The 19404-nt window shown below is 34.8% G+C and overlaps 1 protein-coding gene across 8 annotated transcripts in view; it reads left to right on the plus strand.

Moving 5' to 3' along the window:
* Positions 1 to 19404, plus strand: part of ERBIN (erbb2 interacting protein) — a 117180-nt gene that overhangs the window by 64620 nt on the left and 33156 nt on the right. For all 8 annotated transcript variants that reach the window (XM_053657424.1, XM_037150807.2, XM_037150803.2 and 5 more), the window contains 8 exons: positions 4088 to 4166; positions 5837 to 5926; positions 9432 to 9488; positions 12849 to 12912; positions 14238 to 14312; positions 15116 to 15260; positions 18680 to 18752; positions 19032 to 19161. In XM_053657424.1, coding sequence (XP_053513399.1) covers positions 4088 to 4166; positions 5837 to 5926; positions 9432 to 9488; positions 12849 to 12912; positions 14238 to 14312; positions 15116 to 15260; positions 18680 to 18752; positions 19032 to 19161 — 713 coding nt within the window. The remainder of the gene's footprint in view (positions 1 to 4087; positions 4167 to 5836; positions 5927 to 9431; positions 9489 to 12848; positions 12913 to 14237; positions 14313 to 15115; positions 15261 to 18679; positions 18753 to 19031; positions 19162 to 19404) is intronic.

The raw sequence follows: 19404 nt of genomic DNA on the forward strand, positions 1-19404 counted from the left end.
GGTTCAATCTATTAGCAAAAAGTGAACACAATGTCAGATGTCAACAGGATATGTATAGATGTTTTATGAAAATTGGTATTGCTACTGGAGAAAAATTTGGAACTATTTAGTGACAATTACTATATGCCATATTCTGTTCTTGTCATGAACAAGAAAGGCAGCTGTCCCCTTAATGATCATGTGTAGTTAGCAGTGACTGGTGAACTTCTAAATATAGGTAAATATACATCAGCCTGTGTGACATTGTCCCACACAGCACTGGATTTTGTTCACATTTTAAAATTTTGTCCTACGCTCCTGTGTTTCAGATGGGCTGGTTTCTCTTGCCATGTCTCCTGGCTTGCTGAACTTTCCCCCTACAGTGTCTAATCTTATTTTAATGCTATCCTGTGGATTTCTCATTCAGATACTATATTTTTCATTTGTAAAGTTTACATTATTTTTTATATTTAACCTTTTATTCTTACTTTGTTCACTTTTGCCTTTTAAGAACAATAGCTATTTTTTTAGGTTTTTAAACTTGCATTAAATTTGTTGTGGTGATAATGATTAATACAATAAGATTATATAGGTTTCAAGTGTACATATCTGTGATGTATGATATGTCTATTGCATTATGTACCTGCCACCCAAAGTCAGATTATACTCCATCACTATATATTTGACCCCCTTTATCCCTTACTTCTGGAAACCACCATACTATTGTCTGTGACTTCCTGACTTTTTGTTTGTTTTTCTTGTTTGTTCTCTTGTTGCTTTCAGTTTCATATCGCACATATGAGTAAAATCATATGGTTCTTAGCTTTTTCTGCCGTACTTATTTCGCTTGACATCTTGAATTCTCAAGCTCCATCTATGTTGTCACAAATGGTAATTTTTCATCTTTTCTTATGGCTGAGTAGTATTCCATTGTATATATGTGCCACATCTTCTTTATCTAGTCATCTATGGAAGAACACATTGGTTGTTTTCATGTCTTGGCCATTGTGAATAATGCTGCGGTGAATCCAGGGGTGCATACAATAGCTATTTTAAAGTCGTTTTCTGTTAATCTTCTTACCTGTTTTTAGTGATTGAACAGTGGTAGTCTTTTATAGTGGAGTATTTCAAGCATTTACAAATGTAGACAGAATAATGTAATAAACCTGATGTGTATATGTATATATCAACCAGATGTATCAACCAGCTTCAACATTTATCAACAGGTTGTAGTTTCATCTATACCTCCTACTCTGCCACCTCTGATTATTTTAAAGCAAATCACAGACAATCTTTCATACAGGTATTTCAAGATGAAAACACTCTACTGTTAATCACAGTTAAGAAAGAGCAGTAGAGCCCTGGCTGTGGTGTAGCTCAGTGGATTGAACATGAGCTGGGAACCAAAGGGTCACCAGTTCGATTCCCAGTCTAGGGCACATGCCTGGTTGTGGGCCAGGTCCCCAGTGGGAGCCACATGAGAAGCAACCACACATTGTTGTTTTTCTCCCTCTCTCCTTCCTTTCCTCTCTCTCTAAAAAAAATTAATAAAATCTTTAAAAAAGAGCAATAGCTAACAATAATTAGTTTATATCATTAGATGTCCATCAATATTTATATTTCCTGATTTGAAGATTTAGATGAACTTCATAAGTAACAGCAAAAGTAAAACTTACTAAAACTGAAATGGAAAAAATGAATTATCACAGAACAGAGAAATTGAATTTGTAATAACAGCAATAGTAAAACCTTTTCTCAAGGAATAATTGAGCCGAGATTTTTTAAATTGAAATGTTTACTGAGATAATTATAGATTCACATGCAGTTTTAAGGAAACATGCAGAGTGTTCCTGTGTACTCCTTACCTACTTTCTCCCAATGGTAACATTTTGCAGTGTTATTGAACAACATAGGATATTGACACTGATACAGTCTCTCAGTCATATTCAGATTTCCCCAGTTTAAGTATGTAGTAGGAGGAAGAGGAGGAGGAGGTTTGGATATTTACCACAGCCAGGTTTGGGTCTCCTTTTATCTGGTTAGTCCTTTAGTTCCTTTGTCTTTTGACCTTGACGGTTTTGAAGATTACTAGCCAGTTAGAATTTCCCTTTTTTGGACTTGTGTGATGTCTGCTTATGATTAAATTCAGGTCGTCTGTTTCCAGCAAGAATGTGACCCTAATGATGTTGCATACCTTTTTGATGTGTCTCAGATTAGGTGCCTCATGATGGTATTAACTGGTGATGCTAATTTTGAAGCAAATTAAGGTGGTGCCTGTGAGATTTCTTCACTGTAGAGTTACTTTTATTCCTTTTATAACAAATATTTTCTGGTGAGAATCTTTGAGACTATACTAATATTCTGTTTCTCAGCATACCTTTTCCAACTAATTGAAGCATCCATTGATGAGTTTTGACTGAACAGTTATTAGTCTATTTGCTGGTGGTAATTTTGCATTTTTTTATTTTCTATCACCTGAAATTCTATACTTGGCACTGTAGTAAACTTGCTTACTTCGAATTATATGGTGATGAAATTGAAAGAGGCTTTTAAATGATCTTTTGGTGTCAAGCCTGTTGAATAATCATACTGTGTTACTGGAGCAATAGGACTAACAGAATTTTTGGAACATTGAAAAGGTTGTTAATTGGCATTCTGTTATTCTTCAATGAATTTATGGGGATGATGTTGGTTCACAAAATCATATAAATTTCAACTCTACAACTCAAAAAACATTATCTGCCCATGTTATATGCATGCATTGCCCCAAGCAAAGTCTCTTTTCTCCCTAGTCCTCCCCCCACTCCACTTGCCTATGGCTATATCACCACATTGTTGTCTGAGTACACCTGCTACATGTATGTCTCTCTTTTTGTTTAATCCCTTCACCTTCTTTCATCCAGCTCCTCAGACTCCCTCCCCTCTGACAGCTGTCATTCTGATCCATGTATCTATACCTCTATTTGTATTTTGTTCCAGTTTGTCATTAGATTGCACATAAAAGTGAGATCATATGATACTTGTCTTTCTCTGATTGGCTTATTTCACTTAGCTTGATAATCTGCAGCCCCATTCATGCTGTCAGAAAAGGTAAGATTTCTGTTTTCTTTTTAAACAGCCAAGTAGCATTACATTATGTAAATGTTCCACAGCTTTTTTATCCACTCATCTATTGATGGGAACTTGGGCTGTTTCCAGCTCTTGGGACTATTGTAAAGAACGCTGCAGTGCACATAGAGGCACATAAATGCTTTCAAATTATTGTCTTGGGTTTCTTCAAATATATTTCTAGAAGTAGGATCACTGGGTCTAAAGGCAGTTCTGTTTTTAATTTTTTTAAGGAAACTCTATATTGTTTTCCACAGTGGCTGCATCAGACTGCATTCCCACTAACAGTGCACAAGGGTTCCCTTTTCTCCACATCCTCTATTAATTGGCATTCAGTTAGTTAGTCTAGATTACAACAGTGCTACTTAAAGTTGGTCTATGGATTGTTGCTTGTTCATATAAAGCATTCTTACTATATTTTTGCTGAGACAAGTTGTGGAAATAAACCTTTACTGTAATTTGGTTTGTAAACTTTTCTGTGACATTTAACAAAAAAAATATAGCTCTGTAACTGCCTTCAGGCATATTCACTGGTGTATCTAAATGTAGATTTTCTACCTCTGTCTTCAGCTTTGCTTTCTGCTTTGTTATTTTATACATATTAGGGGTCAGCTCAATGGGGAGCCCAGCATAAAGAAGTAATGCCTCTTTTTATGTGAGAAAAGCAGAAAGAATGCTGTGTTCTACATTTTGTATCCTTACCTTCACACAGAGAAGGCACTAATTTTCAGAAGAGCTAAGAGAAGGAAAGGAATGTAAAACTAATCAGGATAAATTAGCAGTTATAAAAAGGCAAGTGAACAAAAGATGCAAGAGAAAAGAGAAATTGTGCAGGTGGTTCTGTTTCCTTTAAGTTGGTGTTGTCAGTTTATCTAGATCCTGCTTAGTTTGGTAAATTTCCAATCAGCAAGGCATACATTAATTATTACTATTGTTATTATTTTGTGCCATGTAATAGATTCTTTTAATTTGATCTTTATTTGTTTATTTATTGTTTTAGGAATACAGGAATTTCCAGAGAATATAAAAAATTGTAAAGTTTTAACAATTGTGGAGGCCAGTGTAAACCCTATCTCCAAGTAAGTTCTCTGTTGACTTATAAATTACTTTTTGGAAAAACTATGAAACTATGAATAGTAATAGAATATTACAACTATGAATTAGTAATAAAATATTACTTTCTATGTTTTAATTAATATTTATTATTAAATCTATATAAAATTGTTTTAGATTAAAATGGAATCTTTAAAATAATCTTTCTAACTCCATATTTTGTAGAGGTAAATTTGACATCCAAACAGATAACACAAGTGTTTTGCTCAAGGTTGCACTGATAATTTCAGAAGTTAGTCTAGAATTCAGATCTCCTCACTCATTGTTATTGACACAATATAAAAATGTCTTTACCTGCAAATCACATGTATGGCACACTCAAACTTTTGAAAACAGTAAACTGAATAGTCAAGAAGGAAAAAGCAAGAAAAAAAGGAAAAACCATGTGGTTGGTTCAGGGTGTTCAGCCTTTTGGCATCTCTGGTCCACACTGAAAGGAGAGGAGTTGTCTTGGTTTACACATTAAATGCAGAAACAAATGAAAACTGATGAGCAAAAAAAAAAAAAAAAGGTTTTAAGTAAATTTATGATTTTTTTGTTGAGCTGTGTTCATAGCCGTCCTGGGCTATGAACACCCCTGGTGCCATATACCCGAGGTCATATATACTCTTATATGGTAATGGCTATACATGGAACATTTTCCTGGAACGATAAAGCAAAACATTAATAGAGTGAAACATAGGTTAGTATAGCTGAGTTGAAAGATAAAACCACCTTCCACATACTATAATACTGTATTTAATTATTTTTTCTAAACATACCATTTCTTCTTCACTTGCTGTGGAAGATGGAGGAATGTGACATAGGGGAGAAAGAGGAGTCAAAGACAGATTTAACTTACTTCAAGAAAGTTTTGTATTAGATAAAATCCAGGACAAACATGTAAAGATTATGTTTTTATCTGAGGGAATAAAAATAAAGCTAATACATAGAAGTTTTTACATGGCCTTAAAATGTCCCTTGGCTTTTTATATTCTTTCTTTGTGCTTTATTATAAATTATACAATCTTTATTTGATTATTTAGGGGAGGGATGTTGAAACTGAAAATAATCTTAACCAGTAGTTCTAAAATGGGGATTTTGCTTTTAAGGTTTACTTGGTAAATTCTAGAGACATTTTTGGTTTTCACAGCCTGCGTTGGTGGGCAAGGCCACTCTACTGGCTTCTCGTGGGAAGAGGCCAGGGTTGCTGTTAACTATCCACCAATGCAGAAGACAGGCTTCTCACAACAAAGAATTCTCCAGCCCCAAAAGTCAGTGCTGTCAAAGTTTAGAGTTCCTTATTTACTCTTTTGGATGCTAGCTAAGGAGAAATTTAAGAGTATCTGCACTTGTCATATTATGTCCTAAATACATTTCTGTATATTGTGGCTCATTCATAGTTGACAATTTTATGCAGATTTTATCTTGAGACCAATACTGTCTCACTACTTTTTTATAAAGAGATAAAGATATAAATATTGAAATAGGTAACTTATTATAAAAGACAAACTTCAATTTGAGGATCATTCATGAAAGTAAGGAGGTGACTATTATCTCTTAAGAACATGTGCTGGTTAGACAGATTCTTAGAATTTAATAAGAGACTGAAATTGTATATGTGAGTTTAATTTAAATTCTGGTATATTTTATATAGGCTTCCTGATGGATTTTCTCAGCTGTTAAACCTAACCCAGCTATATCTGAATGATGCTTTTCTTGAGTTCTTGCCAGCTAATTTTGGCAGGTAAATTATAGTTTCTTCTAAAACCTTTTCTTTTTAGCTCTTGTAAAGTTTATAAAGCTATTAAGATGCTTTAGTAATTCTATTAATTACAGTTTTATAGGCTCTTCTTTTGTTATTATTTCCAAACGTTGTGGTTTTTTAGTTTCTTCAGAACTTATTTTGACTTTAAATGTATTTTTCTAACTGAAGAATAAACGTAAATGTTTAAAAGGGAAAAAATAAAATGAATTGTTTTTTTAAAATATATTTTATTGATTATGCCATTACAGTTGTTCTATTCCCCCCCTTCATTCCCCTCCACCCTGCACACCCCTCCCCCCTGCACACCCCTCCCCCACCATTCCCTCCCCCATTTAGTTTATGACCACTTTTCTCAAGTTCTTTAGATTCTGTATTTCCCATACTATTCTTGCCCTCCCCCCATCTATTTTCTACCTACCATCTATGCTACTTATTTTCTGTACCTTCTCCCCCCTTCTCCTTCTCCCACTCTCCTCTTGCTAACCCTTCATGTGATCTTCATTTCTATGGTTCTGCTCCTGATCTAGCTGTCCTCTTAATTTGCTTTTGTTTTAGATGTGGTTCTTAATAACTGTGAGTTTGCTGTCCTTTCACTGTTCATCTTTTTTATCTTTTTCTTAGATAAGTCCCTTTAACATTTCATATAATAAGGGCTTGGTGATGATAAACTTCCTGAATTTGATCTTATATGAGAAGCACTTTATCTGCCCTTCCATTCTAAATGAAAGCTTTGCTGGATAGAGCAATCTTGGTTGTAGGTCTTTGGATTTCATGACTTGGAATACTTCTTTCCAGCCCCTTCTTGCCTGTAAGGTGTCTTTTGAGAAAACCACTGACAGTCTGATGGGAACTCCTTTGTAGGTGACTGTCCCCTTATCTCTTGCTGCTTCTAGGATTCTCTCCTTCATTTTAATCTTGAGTAATGTAATGATGATGTGCCTTGGTGTGTTCCTTCTTGGGTCCAACTTTGGGACTCTCTGAGCTTCCTGAATTTCCTGGAAGTCTATTTCCTTTGTCAGAATGGGGAATTTCTCCTTTATTATTTGTTCAAATAAGTTTTCCACTGGTAGCTGTTCCTCTTCCCCTTCCCCTTCTGGTACCCCTATAATTTGGAGGTTGGAGCGTTTAAAGATGTCCCTGGAGGTTCCTAAGCCTGTCCTCATTTTTTTGAATTCTTGTTTCTTCATATTTTTGTTTGGCCATTTTTTTCTTCGTTCTGGTCCACTCCCTTGATTTGAGTCCCAGTTTCCTTCCCATCACTATTGGTTTCCTGTGCATTTCCATTCATTTCAATTAGTTTAGCCTTCATATATTCCTCTAATTTGTGGCTAAAATCAACCAGTTCTATGAGCATCCTGATCACCAGTGTTTTGAACGGTGCATCTGATAGGTTGGCAATTTTTTGTTTGCTTAGATTTTTGGGCTCTGGGGCTCTGAGTTCTTCTTGAGCCATGTTTTGGCTCAAGAAGAACTGGTCGAGCCTGTTACATATGAGGAGTGGAGCCTTAGTTGTTCACCAGGGCGGGGCCACCCAGGTCACTAGTTTGTGACGCAGTATGTGGGGGCGGGGTCATAGAGGGAGCAGTGGCAGTCCCCTCTGCTTTATCCTGCCTCTGGGGCCTATGTGGTCTGTCTCACTGCTCGCTCCTTCACTGGATTATCTGAGCACAAGTGTGTGACCATGGTCAGCCAGCCACCTCGCACCTTTAGTGGGTCCACCCATTGCTACCCTGCACCTGGGATTCGCCCTTGGCTGCCTGGGTCGGGGGATCTCCCCCCCCCACCCCACCAGCTCCACTGCTGGGCTCCACCCCTCTTGCCCGTCTAGCTGAGTGGTTTGTAGTTGTCGGACTTCGTATTCAATTTTCTGTGGTTCGACTGCATTTATTGTTGCTAAAACTTTGTTGTTTTTAGATTTGGTTGTTCAAGAAGGCAAAGTTTTTCCACCTACGCCTCCATTTTGGCAGAAGTCCCAATTGGTTTTTAAAGTATGCAAAAAATAGAGTTTAAGTGGGGGTATTTTCTGTATATTTGAAATAAGTAATGCTTTGTTTTTAGCACTTACTACATTTGAAAATGATCTGTTTATCTGTCTTCTTCACTACAATGAAAATTCTGGAGGAAAGAACATATGTGTCTGGATTCTACAACATTGCCACCCCCCCAATATCTGAATGTTTCTGTTCTTGTTACAATACCTAAGTATTTTTTTAAGTGAAAAGATGAATCAAAGAATGAATCAATACTAGATACCAAATTATTATAATTTTTAAGTTAATTGTTAGAGAAACTGCTATCAAACTGTTAGTTTTACAGTCATCTTTTTGTCTGAAAATAAAGATAAACATCATGATTTCACTTACATGTGGAAAGTTAAAAAAAGCAAATACAGAGAACACAGATTGATTGGTGGTTGCCATGGGTATATGTGAGGTGTTTTGAGGGGTAAATGGGCAAAGGTGCTAAAAGATACAATCCTCCAGTTATAAATAAGTCATGGGATATTAATGTATAGCATGATGACTATATTAATATTTACTGTTTTGTATGTTTGATAATGCAAAGAGTAGATCTTAAAAGTTCTTATGCCAAGATAAATATCTGTGACTTTGTGGTGAAGGATATTAACTAGACTTACTGTAGTGACCATTTCGCTGTATATACATATATCAAATCATTATGTTGTATACCTAACACTAGTATTATAATGTCAATTATTCATTAAAGAAAAAAAGAATTTTGGGCATTGTTGCAGCCCAGTGCTTATTTTGTGGGAGCTACATCATCCATGTTTTATATAGTTATATACATACATATTTGTACATACACATGCACATATATAAAGCTTGTATACTTGTCAGATTTCTGTTCTGTGTCTGGCAATTGGACCACTCTTTACTTTTATTGAACTATATTTGGCACATAATGTCATATAAGTTTAACATGTATACTATATGTCGATTTGATGCATTTATACAATATCATATCATTGCTATTATAGCATTATTTAGCAACTCTGTACCACTGAATCTGCTCACTTTCCTCTAAATTTATTGGAAAGTGCATCACTGCCAGAGGATTTCCATGTCTTCTTGTGTTCCCTTTCAGAGTTGAATTATTATTCTTAAATAGCTAATAATTTTGGCAGGTCTTTTTTTTTTAATTTTTATTTAGTTATTTTTCTTTGGCAGGTCTTTTCTCAGGCGTGAAGTGCTCTTCCAGGTTTGATATTTAGGGACAGTCATTTTGTGCTTTTAATATGTCTGGAAGTGTTTGTTCTCCCTACACCCCAGTAATTCTGAGGAGCAGAAATAGTCTTTTCTTTCTTTGCATTAATTTGTGTAGCTATATAATTTTTAATACAGTGTTCTTCATGTTGTAATTACACAATAAGTATTGACTGCTTTAAAACTTTAGAGTATGACATTTACTTACATTTTTTGTCTTTGTTATAGATGCTTGATTTGTTTCCTTTGTTTTGCAGGTTAACTAAACTCCAGATCTTAGAACTTAGAGAAAACCAGTTGAAAATGTTGCCAAAGTAAGTAAAGGTGCTGTGTTTTCTAAAATTTAGTTTAGAATTTTTAATTCTTAAGTCCTTAGAGAAATGTTAATTTTTTAATATCGGAAATACAAGTGCAAATTATTTTAAAAGACTGACGTTTGTGGTCATTATATTTAAATTATAGGTATTCAATATAAAAATTTTTGCATCTGTATCTGGTATTTACTAGTCATTTCACAGTCTCTGGAACTCAGTCTTGTGTGACAAAAGTCAGAATTATAAGTATGTAAGTCCCACTTGAGTCCCAGACAAAGTCCCACCTAGTTCATGTACTAGAGCTCTTATATAGTACACATTAGAGAGATCCAAAGGGTCTTCATGTGAAGTCTGATAAGTATAGTTCTAAGAGCTTGTCTGGTTTGTAGTCTGTTGAAAATTAGAAATGGCATGGTGGGCCCCCTCTGGTAAGCTAACATCAAGAAGAGGTGGCAGTCCAAGAGCAAATAAGATGGCACTGAAACAGGACTGCATACTCGGAATACACTGTGTAGCCCTGGCTGAGCGGCTCAGTTGGTTGGAGCATCATCGTACACCAGAAGGTTGTTGGTTTGAATCCTGGTCAGGGCACATATCTAGGTTGCAGGTTCCATCCATGGTTGGGGCGCATACAGGAGGCAGCAGAGCGATGTTTCTCATATGTCTCTCTTCAATAAACATATCTTTGGGGAAGGATTTAAAAAAATACACTGTGTAGTCTGTGTTCATTTATTAAAGAAATATCTTAAAATACCCTGAATTCATTGCTACATTTTTTACACTTTAGGCATTGGCAAACTATAGTTTATGGTTCAATCTGCCTATTTTTGTAATAAAGTTTCATTGCAACCACATTCATTCATTTACATATTGTCTGTGGTCGTTTTTTGCTTTACAAAAAGCAAGTAGTAGAGTGTAGTATTTGTGACAGAAATTGTATGCAAAGACTAAAATATTTCCTATCAGCCCCTTTACAGAAAATTTTGATGACTCCTGTTATAATTTGTTAAGAGTTAACTGTCCCCTCTTCAAAGTAGTATCTCCAGTTCCAGAGGAGTTAGTTCTGTTTACTCAACTTCTGTGGCATCTTGTTTATTATATCTATTATGACATTTACCACACTAGTCCAATTTTTTATAATTTCACTCGCGTCTTACCTGACCCACATATATAACATGCGCACATGCACTTGGATCTCCCCTTTCCCTCCCATGACTGTAATCTTTGAGGGCAAAGTCCAAAGTTTTTTTCTTTTTTTAATTTACTGATTTTTAGAGAGGGAGAAATGGGGAGAGAAACGTCAATTTGTTGATTCACTTACACATTCAGTGATTGATTCTTCTGTGTGGCTTGACTGGGGGCTAAACCTGTCATATCTGGATGCTATAACCAACAGACCTACCACGCCAGGACAAGTATATCTAGTTTTGATTCCCAAAAGACATTATATATTAGCTTAATAATTGTTCAGTGTAGGAATTATTGCTGGAATTATTAGTGATAGTTTGTGAGTATAAATTAAAGTGGGAATTATGATTTGCATTTTTTTCATTTTTTATTGTTCAATTACAGCTCCATTACTGTCCCATTTGATATTGGCATTAATGACTTCTTAACACAAAACTTACTGTTTTCTAAGAGATTTGAATAATAAAGATGTAAATTGTTTATTGAAAATTCTACAGTTAATATGTTGTATCTGATCATAAGGAATTAACTTATTTTAACTCCTTAACTTAAAGTTTGCAAATAGAATTCTTTCCTACTTTCTTTTTAAGATGTGGTTAAAACCTTTGAGTCACAAACTATATAAAGTCACATGCATTTAAGCTGTGTAAGTGAACCTTTTTATAATCAAAGATTAGAGCAGTGGGAAAGCTGTTGTAGGTATGTAGCTAAGTGAAATTTAATACCATCTTAATACTAGAGGACACAGTAGTAAGACATAAAGGATATGTATTTTTCCTCTTAGAACATAAAAATGAGTTAAATGCAAAAGAATTTTAGAAGTAGGAGGAAATTTGAGGGCTCTCGTTTCTACTTTCTTTTTGGAGTGGAAAGCCAGATCTTAAATGAAAAGACTTGAAAATGAAATTAAAATGAAATTTTTGAAATGTAGGAGTAGGATCACAGTTGCCAGTATAAGTTGTAACAAGTTAAGATGGAGATGCTTTTACACTGTATTTGTTTACACTATATTTCTTCTTTTATTGCATATATATGTCATTTACATTTTCCTAAATCAGTTTTAAAACATAACTTTTTAAGGATGTCATTTGAAATTGAAGTTTTTCAATGCACTACTTTTCCTTTTCATACCCTCTTTTGTAACTTTCCCTTGTTGATACAGCATTTAATTGCCACATGTGAATTTTATGTTATCTAGTCATTATAAGAAGATTGAATTCAGAAAAATAAGATTGTGTTTTCTTCTTTCAGTCTTTCCCCCACCTCACAGCCGTTTTTACTTTTCTAAAATGTCCACCTGATACAGTATTAGGGATGTAGGAGTTAAATATCATAGCATCTTTCTGGAGAAAGATCTTGAAAACACCTTTGCTTTGCTATGAAGCAAACTAGAACTGACTTAAAAGATTTCTGGACAAAGACAGACAGGAGTGAGGGAAATAGAATTATACTACCTCATAGTACCTGAGAAAAGACACTCAGTTAATCTAAGTTAAATAAAGCAGCTTAAGAAAAATTGGGTTTGTGAGATGAATTGGTTTGTTAGAGTTGATAGAATGGCATATTTAAAATGGAAGGGTTGGGGAAGATTAGCTTTATCTAATGTTAGGTCTATAACATACTGACATTAAAATGAAAATGTCTCTTTTTTTTCCCCACTAAAAATCTAGAGAAACATTTGAGTTTTATTTCATTTACTATTTCTAATATGTTAAATTTCCAGAGATGATGAAATTACACATGCACATACTTTGTCTTTTATACAGTATTATTGTAACTTTCTGTGTTCAGATACAGATATTGTTATGCTACAGCTGCCTACAGTAATCAGTACAGTAACATGCTGTATAGGCTGTTGCCTAGGACCAACAGGCTATACTACATAGCCTAGGTGTGTACTAGGCTGAACCATCTAGGTTTGCATAAGAATGCTCTATGATGTCCACACACCAATGGAATCACCTAACAATGTGTTTCTTAGAACATATCCCCATTATCAAGTGAGGCATAACTGTATGATGATTTTTCTTAGAAAATTATTTTTGTTTTGTCACTATGTAAAAGCCTATACAACAAGATACATTACAAAGAATGTTTTCCACTATTAATTTGACAGCTTCCATTAATTAATGTTTTTATATACTTAATTCTTTATTAATCCATTGTACACAGAACCATGAATAGACTGACCCAGCTGGAAAGATTGGATTTGGGGAGTAATGAATTCACAGAAGTGGTAAGTTCTCACCAATCTTGCTGTCCATACTCTTATATTTTTTCAAGAACAAAATGTGAAAATTAATGTATTCTCTGTACTTTTAAGTATAAAATTAGGGAAAGACATACATACATTTTTGAGAGACAAGATAGGGAAATTCTTAACAGGGAAAGTTAACCAGATAGAAACATTTGACAAAAGTAAGGATAAAATGTAAAATTAATGAGAAACCCATGGAAAAAGGTATCCAAAAGTTTGTAGGCATAGGGAGTAGGAAGTGAGAGATTATAAAGGAAAAACAGTATTTCATCAGATCAGAATGTAACAGGAAAGTACTACTTCCTGATCAAAAATAACTTTCAGGGGTATTGCTTCAGAATTTATTTAGTGATAAAACACTTCTCTGTAATACTTTTATTCAGTAGCTAAAGGGGAAAAAATATCAAGTGGAAAAAACTATTATTTTTGAGTTGGCAGTGAGATCTCTGGATTACGCTTTTGTTTTGTATGCACAGTGTACTATGATGCTGATTGAAAAAGGAAAGGAGTATGTTTAAAGAACATATTAATTGGTTATTAATCAATAACTGATTGGTTATTTTTGGTCCTCAGCATCATATTATAAACACTATTTCACCATGTAATTGCTGCGAGTGTAAAATAACAGAATTAGCTTATGTGATTGTGGCTTGCTTACTTACCTTTCCTTTATTATTGGATGTTTAAGAAATATGTTGCCCTATTCTTTTCTTTCCTCTTTTTCTTGAAAGCTTGTTACAGGAAATTGAGAGTATCTTTTCTTTGTATTCTTGAAAGCAGTGGCCCTTAAGTTTTTCTTTATTAATTGTATAAATACTTGAACCTATTATGTAATCAAAAGCTTAAATGAATTTTTTGTAATCTGTTAGGAAATGTCTATCTTTGTGTTCTTTAGTAATAGTACTCTAACTACAATACAGTAAAAAGGCTTGACTCTTTTGTATTTTCCTTCATTTTTTTTGTTTTAAACTGAAAGTTATCATCCTGACTGGTGTGGCTCAGTTACTTGGGTGTCATCCCACAAACTACAAGTTTACCAGTTTGATTCCCAGTCAGGGCACATGCCTGGGTTGCAGGTTCAGTCCCCAGTCTGGGTGCATGTGAGAGGCAACTGATCGGTGTTTCTCTTTCACACCAATGTTTCTCTCCCTGTCTTTGTCCCTCCCTTCTCCTCTCTCTAAAAATAAGTAAGTAAAAAATGTTCAAAAAAACCTAAAAGTTACTAGAAGTTTCCGGGGGCTTTTTGTCACCCACAGACATTCAAATAAATAATTAGATTTGCCTCTTCCTCCTAATCCAAACAGCCTGAAGTACTTGAGCAACTAAATGGATTGAAAGAATTTTGGATGGATGGTAATAGACTGACTTTTATTCCAGGCGTAAGTATATCAAATTTCAAATGGCTTTACTTATTGCTCTGCATCTTTGCAGTTTTATGTATTGTAAGTTTTCAAATTACTGGTTCTTAATAGAATTAAATAGTTATAAAATTATATTTTATACTGTCAACACATGCTTGATTAAAATCAGAAATATGTCTATAATAAACTTTTGTAATATATTCTTTTTAATACCATGGATTACGTTTATGTCCTTGCCCATACAGTTGTTCACCTGGGATATTTTCCATGTAATTTCTGTCTTACCAAATGACATTTTGTTTGCTCCCATACTCTGAAGTATAAAAATCTACACACCTTATTTTTTGGACTATAAGACGCTCCTCCCCATATGGGAGGAATAGTGGTTGTTAATGCTGCTGTTGAGTTCTGTTTGCATTTTACATTGGTGAAATGTTATGTTATTTATGTTACTAAATATTTTACCACAATTTTTGCTTCAAATTATTTTTCCTATTTTTCTCTAAAACCTAGGTGTGTTTTATGGTCTGAAAAAATATGAGTATTTGCTCTCTCCCTAGCCAAAGATGGACAGCTGACTTCCCAAAGAAAAGTATATGTTCTTTGTCACTCTGCTGGGATAAAATTCGTAGGAGCTCTTCTCTTAATTACTGAATATATTACTAATGGTATTCTTTAAAAAATTGATGAGTTTCTTCTCATGTAAAACTTTTAATTACAAATTACAACTTGGCATTAGGTATAGTACCTAAATGTTTTACAAATTACTTATGGTTGATAGAGTCATTAGATTTTCCTTTTTTTTTTTTTTTTACTTACAGTTTATTGGTAGTTTGAAACAGCTCACATATTTGGATTTTTCTAAAAATAATATTGAAGTGGTTGAAGAAGGAATTTCAGCATGTGAAAACCTTCAAGACCTCATATTATCAAGCAATTCACTTCAACAACTGCCTGAGACTATTGGTTTGTATTACTTTCTAATTCCTGTAATTAATTTTTAGTAATATAAAAGCTGAGAAATTAAGTTTTTGCCGTTGCTTGATTTATTGACATAGTTTTACTACTTCACTGCTGAAGCCACAAATCTTTCAGATTGATCAAAGTAAATTTTTATTATTTTTTAAAGTATATTTTATTGATTATACTATTACAGTTGTCCCAGTTTTTTCCTCCTTGCCCCTGTCTACTTGGTACACCCCTTCCCTTAGTTCCCTTAGTTCCCTTAGTTCCCTTAGTTCCCTTAGTTCCCTTAGTTCCCTTAGTTCCCTTAGTTCCCTTAGTTCCCTTAGTTCCCTTAGTTCCCTTAGTTCCCTTAGTTCCCTTAGTTCCCTTAGTTCATGTCCGTGGGTCCTACATGTAAGTTCTTTGGCTTCCTCATTTCCTATGCTATTTTTAAAGACTATTTTGTGTTTCTTTTTAAAAATATTTAAAAATTTATTTTTAGAGAGGGGAAGGGAGGAAGAGAGGGAGAGAAACATCAGTGTGTGGTTGCCTCTCATGTGCCCCCCTACTGGGGACCTGGACTGGCAGGCAACCCAGGCTTGTGCCCTGACTGGAAATCAAACTGGTGACCCTTCTGTTCTCAGGCTGGCACTCAATCCACTGAGCCACACCAGCCAGAGTTCCTATGCTGTTCTTAACTTTTTCATGTTTATTTTGTTCCTACCAATTAAGCTTCTTAATCCCTGCACCATTTCCCCATTCACCCCATTCCCCCTCCCAGCTGATAACCCTTCAAATGATCTCCATATCTATGATTTTGTTTCTGTTCTGGTTGTTTGCTTTGTTTTTGTTTTTTAGATTCAGTTGTGAATTTGTTGCCTTTTTTAATGTTAATGATTTGATCTTCTTTTTCTTAAATAACTCCCTTTTAACATTTCCTGTAATACTGGCTTGGTGGTGATGAACTTCTTTAGCTTTACCTGGTCTGGGAAGCACTTTATCTGCCCTTCCATTCTAAATGATAGCTTTTCTGGATAGAGTAATCTAGGTTGTAGGTCCTTGCTTTTCATCACTTTGAATATTTCTTGCAATCCCCACTTGCCTGCCAAGTTTCTTTTGAGAAATCAGTTGACAGTCTTAGGGGAACTCCTTTGTAGGTAATTCTCTGCCTTCCTCTTGCTCCTTTTAAGATTCTCCCTTCATCTTTAACATTTGGCATTTTAATTATGATGTGTCTTGATGTGTTCCTTTTTGGGTCCAACTTGTTTTGGGACTCTGTGCTTCCTGGACTAGTATGTCTATTTCCCTCACCAAATTAGGATGTTTTCTTTCATTATTTTTTCAAATAAGTTTTCAATTTCTTGCTCTTCTTCCTCTTCTTCTGACATCCCTATGATTTGGATTTTGGCATGTTTGGAGGTATCTCAAAGGCTCCTTATATTGTTCTCAATTTTTTGAATTCTTTTTCCTTTTTGTTCTGGTGAAATGTTTATCTCTTCCTTCTGTTCCAAAGCACTGATTTGAATCCCACCTTCCTTCCCTTCTCTGTTGGTTTCCTGTGGATTATTTTTTATTTCACTTATTGTGACCTTCATTTCTTCATTTTTTTGGCTATACTCAAGGAGTTCTCTGAGCATCCTGATAATTAGTTTTTTAAACTCTGCATTTGATAGGTTGGCTATCTTCATTTGGCTTAGTTATTCTTCTGGGGTTTTGTTCTTTTCTTTCATTTGGGCCATTTTTGTTTGCCTCCTCAATTTAAGCAGCTTCCCTGTGTTTAGTTCTGTGTATTAAGTAAAAATGCTTTTACTCCCTGTCTTAGTAGTGTGGCCTGTGTAGAAAAGGCACCTCTAAATTGTGTGGGACGGAACTTTTGGTAATTTCCAAGAAGGGATAACCCGCTTCATGCTTTGTGGCTGTGTGGGGAGGGCTCTGAGAGGGGGCACTGCAGCCACCTGGCTTCTGGTGGTCTGCCTGGTGCTCACCCTATTTTCAGTCACTTCACCCCCCTTCCTGTGTGCTACGGGCACCCTTCTAGCTGCTGCCCCAGTGGTGAATCCTGGAGTGGATGCCTTTGGGTATGGTCTAAGACTGTGCTGGCCCTTTAAGCAGCAAAAATCTGGCAGTGTCTTCTGCCTCCCCAACTCTTGCTGGTTTTTACAGCCAGAAATAGTGGGGCTCTATCTTCCTGGTGTTGGACTTGGCAGTGCAGTGTGGCTGGGTTGGGATCGTTTTCTCCCAAGGTATCCCTCCCACCTGTCCTGTGCCCTACCGCTGCCTTTCCACACCGTGCTGCCTCTCTGCAACTCTGCCCCTCCCACCCATCTAAATGAATGTGTCTTCTTTAAATCCTTGGTTGTCAGACTTCCATGCAACTCGATTTTCTGACAGTTCTGGATATTATTAGTTTTGAGATCTGGTTGTAATTCTTTATATGATTGTGCAAGGAGGCAAAAGCATTTCTACCTATGCCTCCATCTTGAGAGGCAGTCTGAAGGCACAAATCTTACTGAATTTTTTCCTGATTTGATCAGTCATAGAGTTTACACCTATGTTGATGTTACTGTGTTTTTCTTTAAGGAAGCATCATTTTTATCACTGTAATAAAATTTAATCTTTTTTAAAAAGAGGTTAATTTTTCCAAACTTGGTTTAATTCTTTCCTTTCCTTTATTTGTTTTATTTTGATCATAGCCTTTAATCTGATGACTTTTTCAATCTTACTTCATTTTAGACTCACTGAGAAGAAAGACCAGTGTAGCAAATTCTGTGAGAGTATATATTGATTTGTCTAGTTGCTTGTCTCATTGTGCATCAAGGGAATTGAATTATTTTGATTAAAGAACTACAAAGTTAAATCTTGATATCTTTGTGATGTTTAAATTAAAAACCAAAACCATATTTTTGTATATTTTTCAGTTGAACCACATAGTTGTTTTAGCTCAGTTTAGATTTTGCAAATTCTGCTAAAATTCATTCAGTGTGTTTAATTTTAACTTAAGCTCCATTTTATTGTTTTAGTACTTAGTGTTCATAGGATAGTTTGTTACACACCTATAAAAACTACTTTCGTGGTACCATTTCTTTAATTCATTAATACCACAAATTTGTATTGCATGTTTTTACTCTACTATGTGGCATTTTAAAGAAGAGGACTATTACAGTGAACAAAGCAGATAAAAGTCCCTACTCCGTTATGACACCTACATTTCAGTGGGATTACATCGTTAAATACACACTAATGTTACGAGGTGATACGTAGGTGAAAATAGAAAATACAGGGTAGGGGACTAGAGAGTGATGGGGTTGGTATGGTGTCTCCAGATTGATTGGGAAAGTTCTTTATGATTAATGTCAAGTGCAGTTTGTGTTCAACTGACTGCTGGTTGACTTGCTTCTCTTTCAAGCTGGAAAATTACATATTATTCCTTCCCTCAACAGGTTCATTGAAGAATGTAACAACTCTTAAAATAGATGAAAATCAATTAATGTATCTACCAGACTCTATAGGAGGGTAAGATTTTTGTGAATTCTTTCAGTTCAGCATGCCATATACATTTTCAGGTAATTGCATAAATAGCATCTAAAGAAGACGTCATAAACATTTAAATAAATAATTGATTACTATCTGGGTACATTTATAATAAAGATAGGCCAGTTTTTTATTGGTGAAGTTTCTCTTAGTGGAGATAGTTTTGTTAGTTTTTTAAAGTCAAGTTCAAATGTTCCTATATTCTTAAATGTTGAATTATATGTAAGGAATTTTTTTTAATGTATGTTTTCTTTCTTAAAGGTTAGTATCAATAGAAGAACTGGATTGTAGCTTCAATGAAGTTGAAGCTTTGCCTTCATCTATTGGGCAGCTTAGTAATATAAGAACCTTTGCTGCAGATCATAATTATTTACAACAGTTACCCCCAGAGGTACTATAATTTAAATTTCTTTTGAATTTTTATTTTTTCATTTTTCTAATTATTTATTATCACTACCTAGTATGATTTTATTTTCTTTCAGAAATAATTATGAAACTAAGTTCTTTTTCAGAAGAATTATTAGCTATATTGATTTACAAGAGGTACCTAGGTACTTTACTTCCTACATGAAAATTAATAATTGAAAAGGGAAAATAAAATTTTCTTTTATAAATGAGAAGAGTATTTTTATAA

The sequence above is a fragment of the Artibeus jamaicensis genome, unplaced genomic scaffold (genome assembly GCF_021234435.1).
Source record: "Artibeus jamaicensis isolate MK-2021 breed Jamaican fruit bat unplaced genomic scaffold, CSHL_Jam_final scaffold_369, whole genome shotgun sequence".
NCBI classification, from domain to species: domain Eukaryota; kingdom Metazoa; phylum Chordata; class Mammalia; order Chiroptera; family Phyllostomidae; genus Artibeus; species Artibeus jamaicensis.